At 38.9% G+C, this 27,248-nt stretch overlaps 1 protein-coding gene and 1 long non-coding RNA gene across 2 annotated transcripts; one reads left to right on the forward strand and one right to left on the reverse strand.

Annotated features, from left to right (window-relative positions):
- The first annotated feature begins 10,170 nt into the window (after positions 1–10,170).
- On the forward strand, positions 10,171–11,199 carry LOC141591041 (uncharacterized). The gene is made up of 3 exons (XR_012520612.1): positions 10,171–10,274; positions 10,385–10,461; positions 10,986–11,199. It is a non-coding gene; the product is annotated as an uncharacterized LOC141591041 (long non-coding RNA).
- A 4,223-nt stretch (positions 11,200–15,422) lies between these two features.
- On the reverse strand, positions 15,423–20,429 carry LOC141591042 (azadirone synthase LFS-like). Its single transcript, XM_074411506.1, has 11 exons — positions 20,252–20,429; positions 17,692–17,884; positions 17,407–17,481; positions 17,227–17,278; positions 17,007–17,128; positions 16,800–16,903; positions 16,648–16,706; positions 16,517–16,573; positions 16,038–16,083; positions 15,871–15,950; positions 15,423–15,648 (listed from the first exon to the last, which is right to left on the reverse strand). The coding sequence occupies exons 1-11, from the start codon at positions 20,360–20,362 to the stop codon at positions 15,579–15,581; spliced, it is 969 nt and encodes a 322-aa protein (XP_074267607.1). The 5' UTR covers positions 20,363–20,429; the 3' UTR covers positions 15,423–15,578.
- Positions 20,430–27,248: the final 6,819 nt, after the last annotated feature.

A 27,248-nucleotide genomic window follows, 5' to 3' on the forward strand; every position in this document is an offset into this window, starting at 1 on the left:
TTTAACTTGCCAATCATGGCTTCCCACGTGCTTTTATTCTATCACTTTTCGTAAACAAAATCACAAATACATGACATCAAGTCCCCTATTCACATGTTACTAGCATAACAACATTATAAAATAACTTTCATTATATAACATGCTTAATCATAAATCATATTATCATACAACGATTATTCATATTTTTCCACTAATTCATCCATCATGCCACATATTTATCCACCACATTCGTTCAACATATTCACCCAACACATGTTCAATTCACACTCCCAACTTTCTGTACTCTTACTCAAAACGACAACAACAACATGTATACTTACGCATCGCTTTATATATATAAACATAACACTTTTCCTTACATAATTATAACATGCCAAATTACATGTATCAATCATTATACTTTCATGCTTTACAATCAACCATCATACAATTCACGTCATCATGATCTTTCAACTCAGATCCCCCATCCTCCACATGCATGCATCCATCAATTCATACAACATACTACTACATAGATACACAAAGCACACAATAAGCACATAACGATCCCGACACATATCCCATGGTGACCGGTTCAAAATTGTAGGGCGAGTTCGCGACTTTAGGACGTCTCCGAAGCCTTTGCATTAGCTCCTACAACCTTTACCCCGGGTTCATTTTAATTAGACTCCCTAGGTTCATTAGATTCATTGGTTACAGGTTTCAGGATCGTCGCTCTGATACCATTTGTAACACCCCCATACTCCAAGTGCCTTACCAGGACCACTCAGGTATAAGGATACTACCATCTCGGTTGCCCGAGGCAATGAATATCATAAGACAATAAAGAAACGTACTTTAAAAGTAATTACAGTTTAAGTGATTACATGTTCAAAACCAAAACTGATAAAAGGAACTACAAGTTCTCAAAACTATCTACTATCAAAATACTATCAAGCGTCAGACACAGCGGAAGACTTCTAAACTGCAACGTGGTGACTCATCCCAGCTATCCCATACGCATCGTCTCATACCGCTCAATAACCGCTCACCACCCCGAATGGATCACCACGAGTTTTAAAACATTTAAACGGGGTCGACTAATCACATAATTTATATGATCCAACAACACAACAAACAACATAGCTCAAACAATCACACACACAATCACACCCACTCCAATCAATCTCCGTCACCGATCGTCCACCGGGACTGGACCGCCACACGATGCGGGACCGCAGCCGTTCCCACCTAAGCCCCGCTCATCATACCGAGCGATAACCCTGTCCCATTAATGTGCACATCCCCTTCCGTGGCGGGTTCCACGAAGGGCGAAACTAGGGCGTGAAGTCACTTCCGCAAGTGACCCCACTCAGCCGAGAACGCATCTCGAGAACCATCAACAACAATCACAACCACAAACACAGTATAATCATCATATCAAACAACCAAATACAGCACATCACCGATATCCCATTATGGGACTAATACTGAGTAGGAAATCCTACCTGGAAAGCACAACAAAGTCGAGACGGTATCAACGGTGAGTCAAAAAGCCTCTTCTACGAACCCTCCTCCTATCATATAACACATAGAGGCTACACATCACATACTACACACAAAACCCCCAATCTCTAAATTAGGGTTTAACCAAACTTAACAAAACATTATAAAAAATTATATTAAAAGCTTACCCTTGACGCAAGAAACTCAACGACACGAATAACGACAAGAACCGACCGTCTGAACTCCGGGAATTGCTAAGAATGCGATTAGGAAGATGAACTGGTTGCTTTCTCTCTTAAACAGGGTTTTAGGTTTTGTAAAAGTGATTTAAAACAATGACGACTATGTTTAAATACCTTAATCGCATAATTAACAAAACCCGAGAAAACTCCCCGTAAAACCGGACACTCGATCGAGTACCCAAGGTACTCGATCGAGTACCCCCTTACTCGATCGAGTACCCCAGCTACTCGATCGAGTACCCAACAGGTCAGAAACTATTTTATAACGCAACACACCCTTACTCGACAGAGTAAGGCCTACTCGATAGAGTACCCAGAGACTCATAAAACCGTAGTATTACACTAGGGCCCCTCACAAACCAACACGTAATAACCACTTCCAAAACATGTTACACACATTACTCTTTTTCATCCACTTTTTACATATAAACATGTACTAAATGAATAACTACATCATGTATGTAAGAAGCCTATAAACTTGTTATGGAATAAATCACACCACATTTCACCTAGTCTTCACACATCGACACATAACAACCGCTCCAAAACATGTTACGCTCATCGATTATTTCATCCATCTTCCATACATGGTTACATTTTATTTGAGTGAGTAAATCATGCAAGATGTTCAACAAAACCATAACACACATATAATCATTCAACATTTCACTTCACGTTTCCCGACTCAAAACCACCTACGTAGTGACCAACCGAAACAATAGGATATAGTTTTGAAATAGGGGATCCTACTCACCCAAAACCGACCTCCTATTGTACTCATGTCGGGTTAATTTATTAGACACTCCTAGATTCATTATAGTTCATTGGTTTAGGTTCCAAAATCGTTGCTCTGATACCAATTTGTAACACCCCCTTCTTACTCGGCCAAGGTAATTAGGGAATGTTACCGTCTCGGTTTTCTGAGGCAGTAAAATCGGAATTACAATTAAGAAACTCTTTATGTAAACAACAAGTTTAGTGATTACATAAACGTAAACAAATGAATAAATGAAATACAACTCGTCTATGACTATATCATCCACCTAGTGGCTATGTACTTGACTCCAAACTCCGTAGCGCGGCTTGAATCTTGATCATGTAAACAAGCAACACGTGTACTCAACCAGCTCCCCATATGATCGAAAATATCATATGGATCAACACAGGGCACCCTGCAAATATGTGACAATTACACAGACACACAACACGTTAGTTTCAATAAATAAAGTGAGACACGACACAAAGTGTGTGAGTATGCAACATGACTATGATATGAATGAGACGCTATCAAACAACCACCACGCCGGTAGCGGGACACGCCCAAAGGTACCCAAAACCACTGGTGCCAGGGAAACGCCCACGACACCACACCACACAAACAGGTACTGGGACAAGCCGAGACGTACCGGGCACCTGAAGCCAACCGAGTCCCCTGCCAGACGTCGTGTCTCAACTACACGAGTTTCTCCGTACTCAAGTATTTAATGTGCACATCCCTCTTGGAGTGGGAAGCTCCAAGAGCCGACCAGAGCGTGAGACGCTCTCCCAACCGCCTCACGTCTCCTCAACAACAAGTAACCAACACAAACCGTCATATCCTCCAATATACGTGACAAACAGCATAAATGTAAGGTACCACACAACATGCCAATTAGTGATTCATCATGATACACATTCCCAAATACGATATGCAATACGTCTCATACAATGCAAGTAATGACAAATGACCCACTAACAAACATATACATTATTGAAACTGAGTAGGATAAACCTACCTTTTAGCATACTCCACAAAATCGTCACATAAATAAAATAATTAAAATATATTTAATTACTAACTAATCTTATTACTAATATAATTATATAATTTAATATAATTAAATTCAAAATCCCGACTCGAATCCATTATTTAATAATTAAATCCCGACTCACTCACACTCGTCCTCCCTCCTTAACCACGACAACCAACACCTCCGCTGCCACCGTGGACCACCACCACCAGCCGTAGTGGACCACGGCCAGCATCCCCCATAACTCGCAACCACCAGCACAACACACCAACCTACATGACACACACCCACACTAAACATCACCAAACTCCACCAACACAGCCACCCCTCGCTGGCGTCGGCCAGCGGCCACTACTACGGTGGACCCAGTAGCCAGCCACCATGCCGGCGGTAGCCACTAGCAACAACAATAACACCAACGACAATATACAATATACAATATACAATATACAACAACAACAACTAATCACGACACCACTAACCCGTACACCCTCCATAAACACCCATTTCTGACCACCTAACGCCACCCATTCCACCACCCATTACCACCACCATAACCCCCTCCCAACCTATGACACGACCACATAAAGCCCAACCATGGTCAGTCACGGTTTGGGGGTTAAAAACCCATCTTAAGACGGTTTCAAAACAACAACAAAGCCCTAGATCTAGGTCGGTCAAACTTTATTTTGGCGGTCAACGGCGGTCCCGAGGGTGGTCAATGATGGTCAAAGATGATTCGAGGTCAAGGCGGGTCAACGGTATAATTTAATTAATATATAAGCTAGTATAAGACGGTCTTACCTTACGATCTCGAGGCGGAGGGACAAAATCTCCTTTCTTCTAATTTCTCTCTTTTCTCTCTTAAGTTTGTGTGGTGGAAAATGAAATGAGATAGGATGGAGTAGTGTGGTAGGTGGGGTATTAATTTATTATTCTGTCTCACACATAATTCGTAAAACAATATAAAATATATAATTATAGAATACGAGATATTACAGGTATTAAGTTGGCCAAGGGACCTGGCCAACCCATACGTGTCCGTATGCCCATTGTAAACCCCTTCACGAAGAAGATTGTGGGATCCTCTATAGCCAAATTCAACATTATGGGCATCACATTCAATGGATCCTCTAACCCGAATGACCACCTCGCCTCATTCAAGTGCCATAAGAGTACGCATCAAGCGTCACACGCTGTGTGGTGCAGAGTCCTCCCAACGATACAGATAGGGTTGGCTCAGCACTAGTTTCGCAACCCTCCACAAGGGTCAGTGGACTACTACCACACACTTCGAGAGATATTTCTATCTCACTATGCCGGTAACAAGCAGAAAGGGAAAGAAACAATAAAGCTGCTTCAAGTCAAGCAACGCGATGAAGAATCCCTACGTGACTATGTCAGGCGATTCGACCTCAAAACGCAATATATTAAGAGCTTGACAATTCCATGGCGGTCTTCACCTTCTCCCACGGTCTATAGCCCGTACCGGTGAAGAGCGAGATGATGCGAAAGCGACCAAAGACCATGCTCGAAGAAAGAACCATATTTCAAACGACTACATCCAAGAAGAGGATTACACCAAGATGTATGGAGAATCGCCCTCCAAAGTCGTGCTGACGATGATGAAGGACATGAAAGAAAGAACGACAATAGAAAAAAAAGCCTAAGTACACTCGAACAGCTGGGCTCGCTGAGATAAACGAAAGCGTGGTTACCCCCACGCGAGTCATACGCGCACTCACCATAGCCCGAGCCAAAATCTGCGCCATGACTAAGGATGACCCAAAATGGAAGAGATCGCCGAAGATGAACTTAGGCGGCGATAAGTCCAAGTATTGCGAATAACACAAGCACGATGGGCATATAAATGAAAAATTGCCCACAACTGAAAGATGACATGATAGATCTTTTCAATCAAGGATATACTTCAAAAAATTCAAGTCCCACGCAACAACACATACCAGCGGCAGAACCGAAAAGCCGCAAAACCGACTATGTAATGGTAAGTTTACATAATTATACGTAGTTTCTCATTTATGGACGGTTTTACTCTTTCATGGACATTTTTTCTTTATTTTTCCATAGTTAGCCCTTTGCCTAATTCTCTCCCTCACAAAATTAATCAAATCCACAAATTTAATCAAAACCTCAAATTACACAATTATTAATGGTAATTCTCGTATCAATCAAGTAATAATTCTGATTCTTAATTTTATTAATTATGTTATATAAAATTAAGGAATTGATTTACACTAATTAAATTAGGGTTTGTTAAAACCGTCGATGGCGTTCAGAATGAGGGATGGCGGCCGTCGCCGACGTTGGGCACAGGCACGACATCCGTCGGTTGTTTAGCGGTGACGTTGGTGGTGGCAGGGTAGTGGGTAAAGAGGGGTGTCCCTTTTTGGTTTGCAGTCGCTGACGAGTAACTCATGCCAACTCTTTTCGGCCACTACAAGTAACTCATGGAGACTCTTTTAATAATCCAAAGGTACTTTACTTAAACAATGTAAGATTGTAAGTAATGTGGCAATTAGAAAAGTGGAGGACAGCCAAAACCAAAAACGGCGGAAATTCCACAGCAGCATCAAATGTTGACTTTCAAACACACAAAACTGGCAATGTCGGGCAAATACAGAAAAAAATTGATCATATACCAGAAAATATTAAATTGAACAGAGGTCTGGTTGGATCTAAGACTAACACAGGGAAAGGGAGGGTGGAAATTAAGGAGAGAACTGAATATAGAGAGAGAGAAAATTAAAAATTGGGAAGTTGAAATAAAAAAAAACGAGTTTTTTTACTTTTTACCACATATTGAGTCCATAAGTTTACAATTTACAACCTATTAAGTACATTTTTACCAATTACCACCTAATTTTGAAGAAAATCTTCACAATCCACACCTATTTTACATTATATTGATGGTTTTTGTTATTTATCATCTCGATTTTGTATCATCGACTCTTGGTTATTTGCAATGACCAAATTACCCCTAATTATCATACACACAACTCCATATTTGCATTTATTACCAACACTACACATACGCATTTTTAAAAACTGTGTCAATTTGACCATCAATAATTATATTTTTTTTATAGTGCGTTTCGAGGTTTTAAGGCTCGTGCAGGTTATACTTTGAAATCAGGGATGTCATTAAAATGGAGCAACTTAGAAGTAAGTTTCTTAGTCATTTTTGTTTTATAGCTCTATTATGTTTAAAGTGGATGAGTAACCTTTTGTTATTGGTTTTTTTAGTGTCACCAACAACCTGGAAGTACCGAGTGTGGTTATTATGTCATGCGGTACATGTTAGATATTGTGAGGCATTACAATCCAAATATAGCTGATTATAAGAAGGTGTGGACAAGGCCCTCGGGAACTGCGTCCGCGGGATCCACACTAGGCATAATCGACTCGAGGTTCTTTCGAATCGAATTAAGACATATTAGAGTCGCCACCAAGTTTTTTGGGAACTTGGAACCGTTCAAGTCAACTTTACACCTTTCATCGAAAAGCATAAAGCCAATCGACTACGAGTGATTAAAGATAAAGATTTGTACCCTATATCACTCGATTTGAATGACTCTCGTAATCCAATGGTATTTAGACGGATCCACAAACCATAGATCTTGAGTAAGGGGTGAGGGTACGTGTTGGGAAGCCCATAAGGACACCCAACCCCGCCCGTCAATAACGGCCTCTACTAAGTCAAGTATGGATTTCAAACAAGGTCATAGCTACTACGATATATGATATGCAAACATCGTTTTAAACCCTAACATGTGACAACAATTTCTATGTCGTTTTAGATGCAACTAAACTAACTTTGTCAAAGTTGTAATTTAGCATGTGGGTTGATTAATCTAACAACATACAAAACAAAGCAAACAAGGCTTAAGGAGGAATGGGGGAGCCGTTGGGATCTACCTATTACAAACCAGGCATTTCATGCCGACACAACAATAAATTAAAGATACAACTCGATCTAAATACAATTGCTACATACAACACTATACCCGACAACACACACGGCCAATCGGCCTAGAAAAGCGTGCACAAGAGGGGTGGCCCACGGCTTACATGACTCACGGCCTTGGGTCACTCCTCGTGATGTGTGCTTTCGCTCAATCTCATCGAATTAGACATAGGGCCGCACACCAAAGCATGCATTAGCATAAATCGGGCCATGTTGCTTTAAACAACATGCGATTTACTACGCTCTTACAAGCATTGGGGCACAACCATCTAACCAAACAAGACTAAGGTTTTTTAAAAGAGGTTTTGACTCGATAAAAGAAAACTAACTTGAAAATTACAACCAAACTAACGAACGATAAATTACAAGTGACAAAATAAATAAAGAACGAGCGATGCGAAAACAAACGAACCAGGAAAGGCCAAAGGCCACGGCCAAATCACGGCCAAACCCAAACAAGGCTATCCTAAGTCCTAGGTCAGGTTCATTAGTTGGATCAATTGATTGCGAAACGAGCTCGGAACGAATTAGAAAACAAGTTAGAAACGACGTTGATCGATTGAAAAGAGGTCTTGCAATTGTGTATTCTACACGGCTCAAAAGGGGTCAAATTAGGTCAAGTTCGCTAATTAATTTAACTCATCGAGTGTTAATAAGAAGGTGCTAATCACGCACTCTTATACTAGCGAGAAATTAGGTGAAAGAGAGATGCATTCGATTGAATTATAGAATTGTTAGTTGATTTTAAAGCTTATGTCGAAGCCACCTATCGTGTCTAATTAGGTTATTAAATTGATCTAATGTCATCTAAATAGGTTATATGTTAACAATCAGAAGTCATACTAACATGCAACGGGTCCTAAGGTGGGTCGAATTGGCCGAGACAACAAAGGGTCAAAAGCGAGGAACGGAAGTTAGAAATTCGTTTTATTTATGCCCTACCTTGAACACGAGGATATGTAAATGAGACGGGGGTGTACGACCGACTGATGTAGCGGTTTCTTTTCCCATCTCAAGTCAACGCGGGTGTTCATGGTGGTACTTTAACTCATACTCGGACTAAACTAGTTTCATAGTTAATTTAAACGATAAATAAAAGCGATAAACAAACAAAAACAAACTATAAGAAAAACAAACATAAAAACGAAATAAAAAAGGAGAAAGAGGAGGATTTGATGCACCCTCAACCTACATGTATCGTTGACACCGTCTTGGGTCGTAATCGATGGTAGATTTTATCTCGAGAGGCCGTCGTCGACGAAGAAACAAAGCAAACACGCGTTTTTGGCAAATCTGGACAGCAACTTTCAAACAATGATTTCTCCCTCGTTTCACGATGCAAAATTCGATTTAAAAGATGTTTTGAAAACTAGAAAGAGAGGAGAACAGAGATCTTAAAGCAACCCCCGCTCGTTTTGAGTTATTAGGCACGAAAAACGAGCACAAACAGAATCGGACAGACAGAACAAATCGCGAAAACAGAGTGTATAACACTCTGTTTTTCGAGGGATTTCTTGTACTCTCAAGGGCAATTTGGCTCGTAAATCTTTGTCTAATGTGTAGATGGATGTTATATGGTTAATTAGGAACAAGAAACTCGAGTTTTGATGGAGGTTTGAGGGAGGAACGAATTGTTTTTTGAGGAGGACACACAAACAGTTTCAGTTTGTATGTCGGTTTTGTGGAGGGTTTTTGAGAGGCAATTAGGGTTTGTTTCTGAGGTTTAAAGCTTGTGCGTGATGGTAGGATGTGGGAAGAACTTATAGGAATGAATGTATGGTGAAGGGGTAGTATTTATAAGGAGTTAAAGTAGGGTAAAAGAGAGGGAGAGGCAGTCGGGCCTGCTCACGCATAGCTGCTGTCCAGCAGCTTTTGTGAGGGTTTGAGAGGGGTTTTCTTGGTGATTAAGCTAGGGTAATATGGGTAGGATACTAGGGTATGGGTTAGGGTTAATGGGTATGGGTTTTGGTGGTGTTTGGAGCGGGTTTTGGACTCGGGTTTGAGCTGCAAAACAGGGGGGCTGCTTGGTGTTTTTCGCGGGCTGTTGGGGGTGATTTGGGGCATGATTTGGGCCGTGGTTATGGGGGTTCGAACTGGGGTGGATGGGTAGAGGCCTAGGTTGGTTAGTGTACTCGAGATTCGTGCCAATTCGTAAAGAAAACGGGCTCAAAAACCGAGCTAAAATCGAGCTCAAAAACACATGTTCAAAACGAGTTCTTTTCGATTTTCAAATCGATTTTTCAAATTAATTAACACATTAAAATAAATGATTTTTCAAACCAAATATACTCATAAAATGATTTTTCAAATCAAATATTTATTTTATTTTCAATAAAATAAACTTGGGAAAATAAATTCAAAATAAAATAAATTGAATTCACCTAAAAAAACCATAATTTAAATATCATTTAAATTAAAATACTCCGTCGACAACGCTCATTCTACATCGTAAAACGAACCCAAATAATGACAATGACAACTAAAGAATACATGTGTCCTATCATCATCGGGTGTTTGTCGGGTTCTCTATAAATTCCAATATCGACGGATACGGGTATCTACAGAAGGTATTTAATATTTAAATGATAAGTTTTGACATAATTACTGAACATACTAACGATAATTTTTTTATTGTCACGTTTAATTATACATATGTTCTTTTTGATTTATTGATAGTGGTTTGGATCACAAAAGGCTTATACGGTTGAAGAAGTCAACGAGGTTCGAGAACTATGGGCTACTTATTTGATGACGAACCATCTCTAGTTGTAGGTAATTATGTCATACTCATTATATTAAGACGGGTTTACACAAGTATTTGTTGTAAGTTTGATTAACATGCTGACTATTAGATTGTAACTCAGTTATTCAAAATATTTCAGGTTCATACTCTAATTACTACTTCTTGGAAATGTTAACACAAATAGGGAAGGCCTTTAAGATTCTTCTTATGATGCAGGTAACTTGTATGGCTTCATATTGTCGTTTATTGTTGTGTTAAGTGTTCTGATTTAGCTCTAAAAACTACAAATACAGTGTATTTTATGCATCTTTTCCGAGTTATTATGCGGCTGCTCCAATTTTGTGCTTATTTGTGGTAAGCACTAAGCCACCAAGAACCATGGCAACATTTTAAAAACTTTGCAATAGGCGTGTTTGGTATACATAGTATATGGACATTGCCATTTGGTATAATTTTTAGCAACTTTTTGGGTACAGTTCTTGTTGTTTATATCTTGTGAATTTTAGCTCGAATCTCTAATATGTTATCTTCTTGCTAAACTTATGTTGGAATAGTTATAATTGGCTTTTAGCTTTAAATGGTGATGGTTCGAGTTTTTTCTGGTGGTGTTGATGGAATTGGGACGAAGCCAAGATCTCAAATAGTTGTAGCTTGTTTACATCCTAGTCATATTGCAACCGCCTGTTACTCCCTCCTCCATTTTTCTTATCAATCTTTTTCATATTCTCTTATTAACGTAGGTGGAAAATAATAAGACGCGTGAAGTCATCAAATTTTCAAGAGAAGCAGGAAGAGAAATGACGGGTGATCTATCAACACAAACTTGTTAGCATTTTTTAGGGGTAATTGGTTATGATGTATTTTGTGACTATGAAATATTAGTTTATGTTATTCAAAACTAGAACTTGTATTATATTTGGAAATACGTATGTACACTAAGTATGTTGGTTTATCTTATAAAATAGACAAAATATTTTGCCTCAATTTGTTACGAAATGTAAATTGTATTTGCGACTATAGGTTTGCAGAATAGTAGCTGAATAGTAGCGTATACAAATGGGCATTTCTTGTAAAAAAAACATGGGCATTTGGCTACGGTTGTACAACTATTAACCGTGGCCTCATGTTAACTTTTGGCTACGGTTAATGGTTAAGAACCGTAGCGCTATGTTTACTTTTGGCTACGGTTAATAACTAATAACCGTAGCCTTAGATGGACTTATGGCTACGGTTGTGAACCGTAGCCTTTTCTCCACCACTTACGGCTACCCCCTGATTTGCTACGGTTGCACAACCGTAGCCATATGCCTTTTTTAACCGTGGCCGTATGCCATTTCTGTACTAGTGCATCTAAGTGACTCGGTCATTATTATGTTCATCCTCACACATTCAACTCAAATCACTTGTTTTCAACTCAATTAACTTCAACTGGGTAAAAGACTCTTTCTTTTATGTTCATCTGCATCAATCGACAACAGTCATCATCTCCATTAGAAATCCGGGCAATTGTTTATCACATTAGAACTTCCTAGCTAGTAGACGAAAATCATCATTCATCTCCATTAATCGATAAGCTTGTATGTACAACCCAGAAATCTGATCAATTAAAACAAGCATGATTTTTTTTTATTTTTTTACTTGTGTATTTTCTTGAATCTTTGAAAATTATAAAGTTTTCATCTTTTCAAATTGGGTCTTCTGGATTTCAATTGAAATTAAGTTGGATAAACCCTAAAAAAATGAGAAGAAGGATAACCCTAAGAAAAATTGTATTTATTGAGAAGAAAGATAAAACAAATTAAACAATTGAAAATAAATATAAAGGGATTCGAAAAGGAGGGAGGAGGGGGATTTGAAAATTGAGAACAAATTAGAACAAATACCTGATGATGCTGCCCAGAAATGAAGAATCTAGATACATAAGTGCAATGAGCAAAGTGACGAGACGGAGTTTGGGTTCTACGAAGTATATAATTTACTTGTATGTATGATAATTAGGGGTAGTTTGGTCATTGTAAATAGCCGAGAGTTGATACTACGTAACCTAGACGATAAATAACAAAAACCGTCAATATAATGCAAAATAGGTGTGGATTGTGAAGATTTTCTTCAAAATTAGGTGGTTATTGGTAAAAATGGACTTAATACTCCATCCGTACAAGACCAATGGTTACACTTCCCTAATACGGACGTACCACACAAATGGTAACATACTATAAATGGGCTGTTTTTTTTACAATAATACCCTTATATTCTCCTTATATTTACACAATGACCACTTGTGACCCACTAACCAACCTAATAATTTAATCCCTTATGCTTTGCTGACGACCACTTATGCTTTGCTGACGACCTGCTAATGTTTAGCAGAGGGGACCTGGAGTCTGTTACTCTAATGATGCGTGCATTCAGCACTTTTTCTCTTGCTTCTGGTCTACAAATGAACAAGGAAAAGTCCAGTCTGTATTGTAATGGGGTTACTGATAGTGTGGTGCAGGCTATTGAAAATGCCTCAGGTATGAGAAAGGCAACCATTCCTTTTAAGTATTTGGGGGTGAAAATTATGCACAAGAGGTTGGGAGTTTTGGATTGCCAGTGTTTGGTGGATAGGATAACGGAGAGGATACAAAGATTAGGGGCTAAGAAACTCTCCTATGCTGGGAGAGTAGTCCTTATTTCTTCTGTCCTCAGTACTTTACATAGCTATTGGGCAAGGGTGTTTATTATTCCAAAGACTGTAATGAAGAAGATTGATTCAATTTGTCGGACTTTCTTGTGGTATGGTAATGATAGCTGTGAGAGACCTCATCTGGTGGCATGGAATCACATCTGTCAACCCAGAAGAAAAGGGGGGCTTGGTTTTAAGAATTTGCACGCCTGGAACATTGCTCTCATTGCTAAATATGTATGGTGGGTGGAAAAGAAGGCTGACCATATGTGGGTTAGGTGGGTACATGCCATCTATATCAAGGACCGCATTTGGAAGGATTATGAACCATCTAGTGTTCATTGGGCTTGGAAGCGTATTTGTCAGGTAAAGAATAGACTCAAAAATCAATTTTTTGATACTAATTGGAGAGACCGTGATCAGGAATATACTGCCCAGTTGGGATATTCTTGGTTGGTGGATGAGGTTGATGATGTTCCTTGGTTCCCATGGATTCAGAATAGAATGTTGCTTCCAAAACATTCTTTTCATGTGTGGTTGGTTGCTCGTAAGCAGTTACTTACTCAAGATAGGCTCATCGGGATGAAGATCATACGGGTTAAGCTCTTTGTTTCTTGTGTGGTAATCTTTGAGGAGTCCATTGATCATTTATTTTTGATTGTCCTTATAGTCAAGAATGCAAAAAGCTACTGGCAACTTGGCTTGACTGTTTCATTCCTGAGCAGGGGATCATTCAGTGGTGGATAGGCTATAGATGTAGATCATTATTCATGAAGCAGTGTATTGCAGCTGGTATTGCAAGTCTTATGTATGGCATTTGGTTTGCTAGAAACAAATGTCGCCTTGAGAATGTGTTACCCCTCCTCTTTGGTATTATAAAGCGGTGAAGGGGGCTTTTCGTCTGCAATTGCAAAGTTGTAGACTAGAGCATAGGGATTGGAGGGTTCTTGCCTGGGTAACCCGGCTAGAACAAAGTATGTAAAAGACTAGAGATATATATCTCTAGTGACAAATTGTTTGGTTGGGCTTATAATATAACACTTACATTTCCCCAAAAAATAATTTAATCCCTTATATTCACTTTACTTACCATCTTTGCCCCTACTTTTACCCTCTTTTCTTAAATACCCATTTTTTTTACCATGTTAATATTGGTGTGGTGTGGAGCAGTAGGTGGTAAATTGTAAACTTATGGACTCAATAGGTGGTAAAAAGCAAAAAAACTCTAAAAAAAAGGTAAAATGATCATTTTCGTCCATAAAAGAGTAAAACCCGTTTATGAATGAGCATCACCCTAATTGTTAATGTCCCACTTAGATTAGATTACCATTACACTTGGATCCTTCTTTTATTCTTATTATTTATTAGTTGCCTAAAATTTTGCGCAAATGGAAACTGGAGGAAAAAAATGGGAGCGAGTAATAATTATGGGTGGTGTTCATTTATGGACGGATTTTACTCTTTTATGGACATAAATGACTATAATACCCCTTTTATTTTTATGATTTTCATTTTAATACCCTTCTTTCATTCGCTTTCTCTTTCTTCATTTAATCTTTTCACTCTAACTACCACCATCCAACCACCACTACCAAACAGCCACCATCCACCACCCTTACCGCCACTTCCCTTCCGCCACCGGACGATCTTGTGTAAATTTAACAAAGAAAAGTACAAAAGTTAAAAAAAAAAAAAACGAAAAATGAAAAATCAAACGAGCAAAGAAACTATCAAATGGATTATGATAAAGATTCATTAAACAAAGGTTAACTGATTTGATATTCATTGAAAAATCTAGTCGTGGCTCTTCCCAAATCCCAATGTACTTGTTCCCTTGTCTATTCTAAGTTCTAACTATACCTTCCTACCCACTTTTTTCATCACGACAACAATCACAATTCATATTGCATAATCATTTTTTGCACTAATTGCAGCTATATCTCGAATTTCATGATCTTCTATCTCCAGTTTGAATATCATCGAATAATTGAATAATTTTGGTCGACTAGTCCACTGCCGGCGGGCCACAAATCGAGCATCATTACAACGTCGGCCGCCGTCCCTCACCCAACGCCGGCGACGGTTTAAGCAAACCCTAATTTGTAATTTGATTAGTGTAAATTAATTTATTAATTTGATATAATATAATTAATAAAATTAAGAATTAGAATTATTAATTGATTGATACGAAAATTAGCATCCATACTTGTGTGTAATTTGACGAGTTGAATAATTTTGTAGATTTGAGTACTTTTGTTAGGGAGAGAATTAGGGAGAGTTTTTTTTTGGGTTTCTAAAGAAAGGGCATACTATGGAAAAATAATGAAAAAAAATTCAAGAATAAGTAAAACGCGTATATGAATGAGCAACTACGATAATTATAGGAAAGATTTATTAACGAGAACAATAAAAAAATGACAAACTTGTCCCTTTATCTCATGTTACAAGCTTGTGAAGGATTTTATCCGTCACAATGAGAATGTGAAATTTGAGAACTTTGAGATCATAATTTTTCTTAAAAGGCACGATGGTTACCATTTTGTTATTTTAAGACAATTATATTTGATACATAAAATGATATAAATCCAAGTACAAAGAGATGATATTTAAATTGAGATCATCCAAAGACGTTTTATTAAATTATTATATCATTGCGAAACATAAATCAAGTAGCGGTAGTATGTGTAACTCTGAAACGCTCTTCGAGATAGTCAATAGCTCGAATTGGAGGAAACCTGCAATCACATATAGAAGAGATTGAACTAATTTCATGACTTAAAATTTTGAGCAAGTCTTGTGTTGACACTGTTGTAGGAAATGATGAAATATAATAATTTTTTTTTTTTCCTTTTTTGGTACCTTAAATACGACCTTAAGGGCTGTATTTATAATTTTTCTTTTCAGGTACTTAAGTGACCCGTAAATTATTGTGAGACTGTCTAGTGTTATACACTTACCTTGGGGGATTTGAGTCGCTGCAACAAGTTTCTAGGCACTGAACCACAAACTCTTCGGGAGGATCTATGAAGAAAGGTGCCTATGTGACAAAAATAATTAAAAGTGTCAATTTTTCTAAAACTAAATATGAAAAAAGAAGAGACAAATAGAAACAAGGGAGTATTACCGAGTATCGTTCTTTTCCGTTTGGTTTCACTCTATGCAATGTTGATCTGCCAAAAGTTTAACATCCATGATAAATTAGAATATATAATGTATCTATATAATTATACTCCCTCTCTCGGTCAATTATTATCTATTTTCATTTTGGGTATATTAGCCACTTATTATCTATTTTTATTTTTAGTGAGTTATACCTTATTGGGCAAGTCGAGACATGTAAAAGGGACAAGTAACATATAAAAGAGAGAACCAAGTGGTGTTAGTCCAGTGGTAGCCAGGTTAAACCTTAAAACTTGCAGAAATGCAGGAGTTGAGAGGTCCCGGGTTCGACTACCAACTGGGGCGATGATCACTTGGCCACTGCAGCCCCCAAAGGGATGGCTTACATGGTCCATGTGGTGGTGCGGGAATGCATGGGTCCGGGGGGATTCAACCCTCGTCATCAAAAAAAAATAACATATAAAAGAGAGCTCTTTAATTTACCTGAAAATGCCATTAGTCCACCTCTCCATCATGTCCCCAATGTTGACGATTAAGGCTCTGGAATTTCAATTTCATGTCAATACGTGAGAGTTAAGTAGCACTAATAATGGTAAATTAAGACTTGCACTCACCCCTCAATATGAGGAACATCCTCCCATATACGTGGTTCTCGATCTCTTTCCCGGCAAACCTGAAATATTAACGAAATTAAGACCTTTGAATGAGGAATACCTAATGCTCCTTCCGTTTCATTCATTTGTTTAGGACATTAACGAGAACATGCCTGTAATCCAGGAACACCATCAGTTGCAAGGAGAGCCATCATCCCGTAATCTGAATGCGCTGAAGCACCTAATATGTCTTGGTCATTCGACCCACCCAAGTCACCTGAATCAGCGTTATGCTAATGTTATAAACTTATACGGAGTAATATAATTGACCGTTGAAGAAAAATATATTTCTAGGAGTGTCCCTAGACCGTAGAGGAGACCTGGGTAACGAAGAAGGCGAAGGAATCCCATTGGTGAGTCCATAAATCCGTTTTCCTTGAGAAACACTTCATCCTGGTCCAAGGCCAGAGCAACCAACGACAACAAACTTCTTGCCGCCCTCCTTGAAATTTAAAGACAAAAACATTTCGGATTACAAAGTTGTATATGATTAAGATTTAAGACGACTCCGAGATTTAAGATATATAGTCTGAAACTTACAAAGCTGTTCTATGATATGTTTCCATGGTAGACCTCCAATTTGGAAGTAGCTCTAATTTAACATAAAACAAAAAATTAAGTTTTCAACTCGCACATGAAGTAATAACCATCAATAACTAGCAAGCGTATAAAAGGGTCCAGCGCGCTCCTCCTCTGGGACGGTTCAGGGTTAATAAGTACCTTCGGAAGGCCATTGGTTCAGCTTGCCTGCTTCAGAATCAAGTGGACCGATGTAGAAAGACTCCTTCGGATCACCTGCCAATATTTATACAACTTTCTTTAACGTCACATAATTACAATCAAATACTAGACCATTACAATTGAACCATCCCGGCCAGTCCAGAAGATAAAAAGTCATAATTCCATGTGTTCTGACCCGTCCCGAAACAACCCGACATGGATCATGTTTGTTAGGACAGTATTAAACAATGGAAATAAGTAATGAAAAGAGTAAGGCAAGTAAACCTTTAGCTGTGGGAGAAGGGTCAAGTTTTTCAGCATAAAGTGCAGTATATCCTCGATTTCCTTTCCTCGCCAATTTCATCTTGTCTTCCAGCGGAAGCGAATAGAATTTTCGAGCTCCATCAAATAGTTTATTGAGTAGATCTTTGTCAATGCCATGGTTAACAATGTAGAAGAACCCTGTTTCAACACATGCCTACAATACACATTTAACAAACAAAGTGAACCGTTGTTACTTATTAGATCATACATCGAGATATCGACAAATTGCTACTATATATTACAGTATATCATAATTCTTGAATTATATATTTTTATAAATCAATGTTATATGGCTCAATGAGTCATACTAATACAAGAAGTATGTAAAACACACTATTTTCATCTGTTTTTTTATAAAACAAAAAAAAAATTACAAGTCTAATTGTTTGTTTTAAATATTCAATTTGATTTTCCATTTTTTCTTATATATATCTTCATTGTCCAGTTTTATTATCATTTTAAGCTTTTAAGGCCTTAAATTCTTCAATTCTACGGAGTACATCTACGATCAGAGATACGGACTAGCTAGTAGACATAGTGGCCTGTAGGCTGGTCAAACATAAGGGCTGACCCGACCCATCCCTTTGGCCACTTTTGGCCAGACCAACCCGGCCTGCATGCAGCCCGTACAGGTCCATCTCTTTTCCCGGGCCGGTCTCGAGTCCCGAATATTAAACCCGGCCCGGCCCCAACACGGACCCATCATAAGCTCACCCCTCCGATCAATTTTTGCCCGACTCGCATGCAGCCAGGCTCGCCCCGTTTGACCACCCCTAGTGGCTTGTGGGACAAGACTCAAGAGTACATACAATCTTGTGTGCTTTTTCTATACTTATACGGATTAGTTATTTTATTGTCTTTTCTCGTGAGGATAAATTCAAACATAAATAAATATTGAGTGAAATGAAAAAAGTACTTATTTATTGTCTGCCTATACGATTACCGGAATATGTGCTCGAGTGCAATGGTTTTAAGTGAAAATTGCTCTTGTCAATTTGTCATTTAATTTAAATATTAGTCTTTACCCCTTACCAATCTTTTGTCTTCTTAATTTGTTTTTCATGCTATTATGGGATGAATAATCATAAAGATTCGTTTGAGATGAAATGAGTATTATAGACTTTTTTTGTGTCATTGTCAAAAAATTCAAGTTTAAGGATAGGCCTTATCCAGTCTAGAGCACCGGCCTCTTTGAGAACTTATATTGGTATTTACATATTAAAAGTTGGACTCTTTAACATTAAGATCAAACCCTGTTAGTAAAGTTAATAGATCTTATAACAAGTTGTATGTATAATTAAAATATTTTTGTTAGACTCATTTCTAGAGTTATTGAAGTTGGCTTATTTTATAAAGGAATTTCATTCTTTCTACGGAGTATAAGACCTTGTTTGGATAGGAAAAAAGGAAGGGAAAAGAAGGGCAGGGGGAAGGATGGAAGAGAAAGGAAGGGAAAAGAAGGGCAGGGGGAAGGATGGAAGAGAAAGGAAGGGAAGGGGAGGGGAGAGAGAATGAAGGAGATGATTTTCCTTCCAAATCTTGTCTATATTGGTTGAGAAATAATTTGCCTTGTAGGAGGGAAATGGAGGGATCAATTTTCATTCCCCTCTAATTCCCTCCCCTCCCTTTCCCTTTCCCTTTAAATCCCTCAAGGGTGTGTTTGGATACCATTTTAGGAGGGAAGGAGAGGGGAAGGGGAGTGAGGGGAGGGGGAGTGAGAGGAGGGAAGGGAAGGGTAAATGAATTGAGGTTGTTTGGATAACAAAATTGGTGAGAGGGAAATGGAAAGGGAGGAAGGAGAATGGATGGAGGATGCTAATAGTATATGATGAATAATGAGAGATATTATGTCGTCTGATATGTCATGTGTGTGATGTGTGTGAGTGTATTAGATTTTTAGTAAGGGTAAAATTGTCTTTTTCTAATTAAATGGGATTTTCTTTCCAAATCTTGCCACCGATGGAAAGATGACTATTTGTTCTATAGGGGAGAAAATAGATCCTCTCATTTCCCTCCCTCTCATTTCCCTCCCCCTCCATTTTCCTACTTCCATATTTTGTAACCAAACGAAAGAAATTGAATCCCTTCCTTTCCCTCCCCTCCCCTTCCTCCAATTCTTTCAATCCAAACGGACCCTAAAAGTTAATTGAACTCAACTATTCAGATTACTTAGTAACTTGATAAATCAGCTCAATAATATTTACTGTATAATCTATCTGGTGGTAAATATAATCGGTTGTAGGAATTTTTCTGTCTAGTCAATGATCTATTTTTTTTTCTCTTCTAGCATACTATTAAAATCAAAAGACTAAATTTAAAAAGTTCTTAAAAGTTAAATATTTTATTATTACGACATCCATAAAACTTTTACCTCACATTTATTTCATAATTTCAAATCCTAACTTAGCCATTAATTAGGAATTAGGATACAGAAAAGTTGACGAGAATGAAGAAAACACAAATGGAGTAACAATAAGAAAGAATGAAGAAAAAGAATGTACCCAAAAGGGTAGAATAAAACCTGGCGGATCAAAGCAGCGGTGGAAAGCTGGTCAGGGGCAGTTAAGTCAATTACGGGAAGATCAATAACATGAGCTTTCTGTTCCATCTTCTTCCTTTGTGTTTCATGCATCTTCTCTTTGATGACTTATATATACACCTACACTATGGACAAGTCGCAACTCACCCACATTTTTTCTATTATTTCCTCTCTACCGGTCATTTGTCTACCTTTTTTATTTTAGGGTAACTCAGTCATTTATTTACCTTTCTATTTTGAGAGTATTTTTGTTGAACAATTTTTTTTTTGAGAAAAGATCATTATCATTAATAAAAAGTCATACGACATCTACAACATATGTCAAACTCAATTGGATACAAATCTATTTATTTACCTTTTGTTGAACAAATTGATCCTCCATAATTATTTGGGGGGGCTGATTTATATCGACGACGTTTTAGTAAATATCGACGACGTTTTTCATTAAAAAGACGATGACTGCCCTTATGACTTTATCTCTCTAAAAAAAAATTCTCTCAAACTCAACTAAATTCAAAACAAACAACAACAACAACAACAATTAACAATATGTCGGACCTCGATTCAACGGTATGTAAACAACTTAATCATTTGCTTAATTTATCAATTTTTTTTGCGCATCGTTCATTCTATTCGATAGTTGAATTAATTGACGTATTAACTTAGTAGTAGCGAATGTTTGAATTTGTTGCGTAAACTGAAAAATGTCCCCCGAAAGATGAACCATGGCCAAAGTTGGAAACCAACGTTCAGACCACGGTCCAAACGTTGGAAACCAACGTTTGCCACGGACCAAACATTGATTTCCGACGTTTGGCCATGGTCCAACGTTTGATTTCAACGTTTGGCCATGGTCAAACGTAGGATTTCGATGTTTGGCCGTGGTCAAACGTTGGAATTCAATGTTCAGCCGTGGTCAAACGTTGGATTTCGTTGTTTGGCCGTGGTCAAATGTTGATTTTCATTGTTTGGCCGTGGATTGAAGTTGGTTTTCGTTGTTCGTCCGCGGTTGATCGATGGAAAGTAATGTTTGGCCGCGGTCGTTTGTTGGGTCTCGTGTTTTAGGCATGAATAAGTCGTTTTTACATGTTTTTCTTTCGTTTTACGCAATTTATGTAGTATATGATTCCTTTTTATTGTCTTACTATAGTCGTTATTGCTTGTAACAGGAATCGTGGGAGGATTTTGGCGATAATCCAATTGATTACAACCCGTTGTTCGAGACTACTATAGATTTCGAAACGCGTGACGAAGCTTTCAATTGGGCTCAGAAAATCGCATTCGAGAATGGGTTTGCTTTGGTTAAAGCTAATAATGGAGCTAAAAATAGGAAAAAGAACGGGTTGTTGGCAAGTTATTTTCGATGTAAAAGACATGGTAAACCAAAAGAAACGGACGATCTTGAAAAGCCAAGGAGGTCGCAGAAGTGTTCATGCAAGTTTCGTATTCGTGCCGTTCAAAATTTCGTGTCTAAAAATGATAAAGGGACGGTGGTGTGGAACATTGTAACCTCCGAGGGTGGTGGACTACACAACCACAACGTAGCCGTTTATAAGGATGGGGATCGGCACTTTGCGGGATTGGACGCGGAAGAGAAGGCATATGTTAGGCAACAAACATTGGCCGGGGTTCAACCGAGGGATATTAAAAATGGTCTTCATTTGAGATCCCCTGATAAACCTCAACCGTCAAGCACCCAACTGTATAATGAAACAAGGAAAATTAAGAAAGAAGAAATGGGTGAAAGAAACACCGCTCAGCAAATGTTGGCTCTAGCGGTGGCAGCGAAATACGTCCACTTCTACGAGATTTCTTCCGAGGAGTCAAAAGAGTTGACTCACATTTTCATGGCTCATCCTCAAGCGATTAAGTTGTTAGGGCTTATCCTTATGTGGTCCTCATGGATTCGACTTATAAAACCAACATTTACCAGAATCCACTCATTGAGATGGTTGGTGTGACACCCATGGGATCGTCCTTCTTAATTGCATGTGCGATGATTCCTACCGAGTCTGACGTGAATTACCGTGGTGTTGAGAAATTTAGCTGCGATTTTAGATGCCACCGGAGTTGCGTCCCTATTTGTATTTGTCACCGACCGGGAATTGGGTTTGATCGGCGCTCTTGAGCAAGTATTTCCTGGGTGAGCATTTGTTGTGTAGATGGCATGTGAACAAAGTCGTCAATGCAAAAGCCTTGACAACATACCAAACTGAAAGTATGAGGAAATTTGTCATCTCAAATGATGAAGATGGTTGGTTTAAGGTGATCAATTCGATTCGAGGAATCGTTTCAGCGTGCGTGGCGGTGTTTCCAACGTAAGTGGCCAAAAATGGTGGATTATGTACGGACAACTTGGGGTCCACACGCAGGGAAGTTCGTTTTATGCTATACAAACGAGGTCTTACATTTTGGTAACACGGCAACTTCCCGTGTTGAGTCAACACATTCTCTATTGAAGGCTTGGTTGAAGTCAAAGCATCTCACACTTGACTCCATGTGGTCCCGTATCCACGGCATGCTTGAAAGTCAACACTCGAAGATTAAGAAAGAACTCGAAGATGAAATGAGTAAACCTAGGAGAACATCTCGTACTTTCTCCTTATTGCAAGGAAACGTGTCTACTAAGGCCATAGAGTTAATGGAGAAAGAACTTACTAGAGGCCTTGGTTTGGGTATCGGATTGAATGATCGATGCCGACACGTGATGCGAACGACTCATGGATTACCTTGTGCATGCAATTTGGTATCTTTGCACGGAAAAGGTAGGAGGGTCCATCTCGAGGATATTCATGTCTTTTGGAAGACATTGGTGTATGATATTCCTCAACAAATGCCGAAAAATGACGGTGATTTATGGGATGAATTAGCGAATGATATGAGGCACAAAGTGACCGGTTAAACTAAGGGCGGCCATAGACTTGTTGCGTGATTTCCAAAGACCGGAGGACCAAGAGATTTTGCCACCCCCTATTAATGAGCACCCGAAAGGTCGTCCAAGAGGTTCAACCACTAGAAACAAGTCGGGTTTTGAGCACGCAGAAAGGAAGTTCGGGACACCAAGTACTCACTGTTCAACAAATGCAGAGGTTCAACAAAGAAATGGTGATTTCGAATCAGGAACTCCCGGTGCTCCTTTGGGAATGAACTTTACCATTGGCTTTATATCAACATGGGTCAAACGGTGGGGTATACCTGAGGTTTTGTGGGGCCACTTCGATGGTTGGGTGGATGTTGGAGATGACGGTCATTGTGGATTCCAGGTAATATCACACGCCCAGCGAGGCCGAGAGACAGATTATATAGTTATGCGGGAATGGTGTTCGAGGGAGATGAAGTCCGACTCTATCTACGCAGAGTTATATGGAGGTTTTCTATCACCACTCAGCGGTATGTCAGGGTTAGATTTAGCAGTTCGACGAGTTGAGTTTTTTCAGCAGATTGGTTGTGGGCAGGACCATTGGATGTGTAGCGACGATTTGCTAGTTTTTGCAACGATGTTCAACTGGACGATATGTGTGATTGGTCATACACTGCGAGACGGGAAGAATGTTTGGGAAGGAAGTTGCAAAACTATCATGCCATTGAAGACCCGAGTTGAAGGCCGACTACCGTGTGGTATTTTGTGGTTTGTCCTACATCATAGCCATTGGATGCGGTTGCATTCTAGCAGCCCCCTTGAGAGTCTCCTTATGCCGCCACTTGATCCCGCTTGGTTGACCTTCCGAGATCCCAGTGTCGTTCACCTAGAGACTTTGTACCAACATAACATTGAGATTTGGCAAGCGTTCATGTTAGAAACTCCGAAAAGACGTCGTAGAAGTCAGGTCTCTGATAGTGCGACAGTTATCTCAGTTAGTAGTTGTTCGCATTGAAAAAACTATTAAGTTCACTTGTGTAATGTAATATATTAATGAAAATCATAACAATTACTAATTTCTGAAATTTCTGGAATTCATGACAACTAATACAAATTTGGAAATTTTTGCAAATACTCACTACTTCATAACAATGGCTAACATAAGAAACACAAACAAATACAAGATACACTTGAAATAAAACTTCATCATCTTTGACAAACTCGAAATTTCCTCTTTCAAACATATCACTTGCTCTTTCATGGCTTTTCCACTTGATGCGTCATCACCTTCATCTTCACATGCTATCTCCAACCTTTTTGTTATTGTCAAATGATCTTCAGTCAACCACGACACAAAATTATTGCAAACTAAACACTTAAAGTACGCTTTCATTGGATTACTTATTGACCCGGAAATCATGATGATAGCGTTTTAGCGGCAAATATTGCAACGTTGATTCTTAAAGTTAAGGCCTTCAATTGGGTGATTTCTCCCCATTGTGGATGATGTCGACATTAGTGGATAGATAAGGAAGAAAATATAAGTCAAAAGTAGAAGAAGATGAGGATGATTGAAAACTGGAAGAAGATAAATATGTTAATATAGATGAGTATTCAAAATAACCGTTATAATTCAAATGTTACCGTTATAATTCAAATGTTACCGTTATAATTCAAAATAACCGTTATAATTCAAATGTTACCGTTATAATTCAAATGTTACCGTTATAATTCAAAATAACCGTTATAATTCAAATGTTACCGTTATAATTCAAAATAACCGTTATAATTCAAATGTTACCGTTATAATTCAAAATAACCGTTATAATTCAAAAATAGCCGTTACAATTAATAAATAGCCGTTACAATTACTAGCTTATAAATAGGTCATTCTATTTCAATTTCAATCACAACATCCAATTCTAATCACAACATCCAATTCTATTCACAACAAACAATTCTAAAATGGATCTCACAAATGCACAAAAAACCAGAGTTTATCAAATAAGAATCGACCTAATTGTTCAAAATTTACCAATTCTAATTGAGCGTCTTGAATCAGTGGTTCCCAGTGCCACTGTATGGCACATGCTTGAAGAGCCTCCAATTGGTAGCCTTTGTATAATTTTACAAGGAAACCGAGAAGATGTGCTAACTCCAGCAATTGAGATGAGGTTGTCTCGATGAAGCATTAACCGAGAAGATGTGGGAGTTTCGTAGGTTAAAAAGTGACATCTTAACATATTTTGAGCGCATTCTCACCGTGATCGATTACCCAAGACTATCAGACTTATGTGCTGGTAGAGTGCCGGGCCAAGGAATTCTATATCTCTACTTGAATGATTTGTTGACTGAATATATGTCTACCCAACCTGAAGAAATTGAGGTTCATGACCATGAAGAAGATAAGGAATCGTCGTCTTCATCATCGGAAGATAATTAAGTTCGATAGTTATTTAATTATGTTATGTTTTAAGTAATAATCGTTTATGGTTTGGGGTTTAGGGTTTAGGGTTTAGGGTTTAGGGTTTAGGGTATGGGGTTTAGGGTTTAGGGTATGGGGTTTAGGGTTTAGGGTTTAGGGTTTAGGGAATGGTGTGTTGTTGTTAGTTTTGAATTTATGTTTTAAGTGGTTTATGTTTTAATCATATTTTAAGTGCTTTATGTAATGTCCTTGTATTTCAATTAATGAATGTTTTAATTAAATTATGTTTAAAGTCATTTAATTAAATATCGTTGCATTTACTTAAATACCGTCTCCAAACAATAATAAAAATAAAACATAAAAATTATCGATACAAAGATACTAAAAAAACCATACAAACATCATCCAAACATACATAATCCAACGAAATAGAAAAACATAAGAAAATGAAAAGAAACTAGTCATCATACACGTCTGCATAGTAAGGACGCATCCCCGCAAACAAATCCTCTAGAGTCTCTCTCTCGGTCTCCTCATCATCTTGCTGGAAGACATTCTTCAACTTACGACTAACACTAGGGCGACTTAGGCTCCTCATGAAACTCGACAGCCGAAAATGGACGCGGTGTGAGGGGGATAAAAGTATGGGTGTGAATGCTCTACATACCAAGACATGTATCCCTTAGTACACTCGAAAGGCATATATGCCTTCTTTGACAGGTGTCGGAGGTGTATGATGGATATCTCGGACATCCATGTCCTATCGGGCTCTTGCCCGAAATCCAGCCTGTAAGTCCCGTTCGCGGGCCGAGACTCCTTCACCGCAATAGGCATCGAGGCGGACATCCCGACGGTACCCAAACGACGCATGCATCGATCCGGCTGGTACGGCTCTACTATATCAAGATGTCTGATAAAACCCGAGTAAAGCGATACTCGCAAGCTCCCCGAGGACGGTTCCCGTAAGGCAACCATCGGACATGCTCGCCCTAAGATCGTCCAAACTATGACGATACAACCGAAAAGTACGAGACTCGCCCTTACTCCGAGGCAAGTTGGCCCAAGCCTCAACAAGAGGACGGTCCTCAAAAAGAATCCAAAGACCGGGTCGGAACCTGGGAAAGTACTCGTATATCCACGCCTGGAGTAACGGTAGACACCCACTAACACCCGCACTATCTCGGCGCGATGCCATCCCTAGCTGTCGGTACAAGTAAGCCAAACAAGCCGCACCCCAAGCATATGAACCAACCCGCTCAAGACTATCAAACAAGGGCAACAACTGAGCGGACACCCTATCACCACTCTTATCCATGAAAAGAGTATGACCCAGTAACATCAAGAGGTAAGCCCGTAACGAGTCATGCTCGTTCCTTAGGTAAACAACCTGCCTCAACTCCGATGTTAGTATACCGCCATTCTTGTAGAGCGGTGGTGCAACATCGGACTCAGGAACTCCATAAAACCTCGCAATCTTGCCCCGCAAACCACTGTCATCATCCTCGACCGAACCGGCCACAATAACCCGATCACCACTAACAGGTATCCCAAGAATATGTTGGACATCATGGAGCATGATACTAATCTCTCCAAAAGGCATATGGAAAGTGTTAGTATCCGGGTGCCACCTCTCGATAAAAGCACTAAGGAGGTTATCATCTAGACCGGTGGTAAAACACTCCTTCAAAACACCA

This window comes from Silene latifolia, chromosome 7 (genome assembly GCF_048544455.1).
Source record: "Silene latifolia isolate original U9 population chromosome 7, ASM4854445v1, whole genome shotgun sequence".
NCBI classification, from domain to species: domain Eukaryota; kingdom Viridiplantae; phylum Streptophyta; class Magnoliopsida; order Caryophyllales; family Caryophyllaceae; genus Silene; species Silene latifolia.

Coding starts and splice junctions, on each gene's coding strand:
- LOC141591042 (XM_074411506.1), bottom strand. CDS start 20,362: ATGCATGAAACACAAAGGAAGAAGATGGAACAGAAAGCTCATGTTATT. Junction 17,129..17,226: donor ACATATCATAGAACAGCTTT/GTAAGTTTCAGA, acceptor TTAAATTTCAAG/GAGGGCGGCAAGAAGTTTGT. Junction 16,904..17,006: donor TCGCCTTCTTCGTTACCCAG/GTCTCCTCTACG, acceptor ACGCTGATTCAG/GTGACTTGGGTGGGTCGAAT.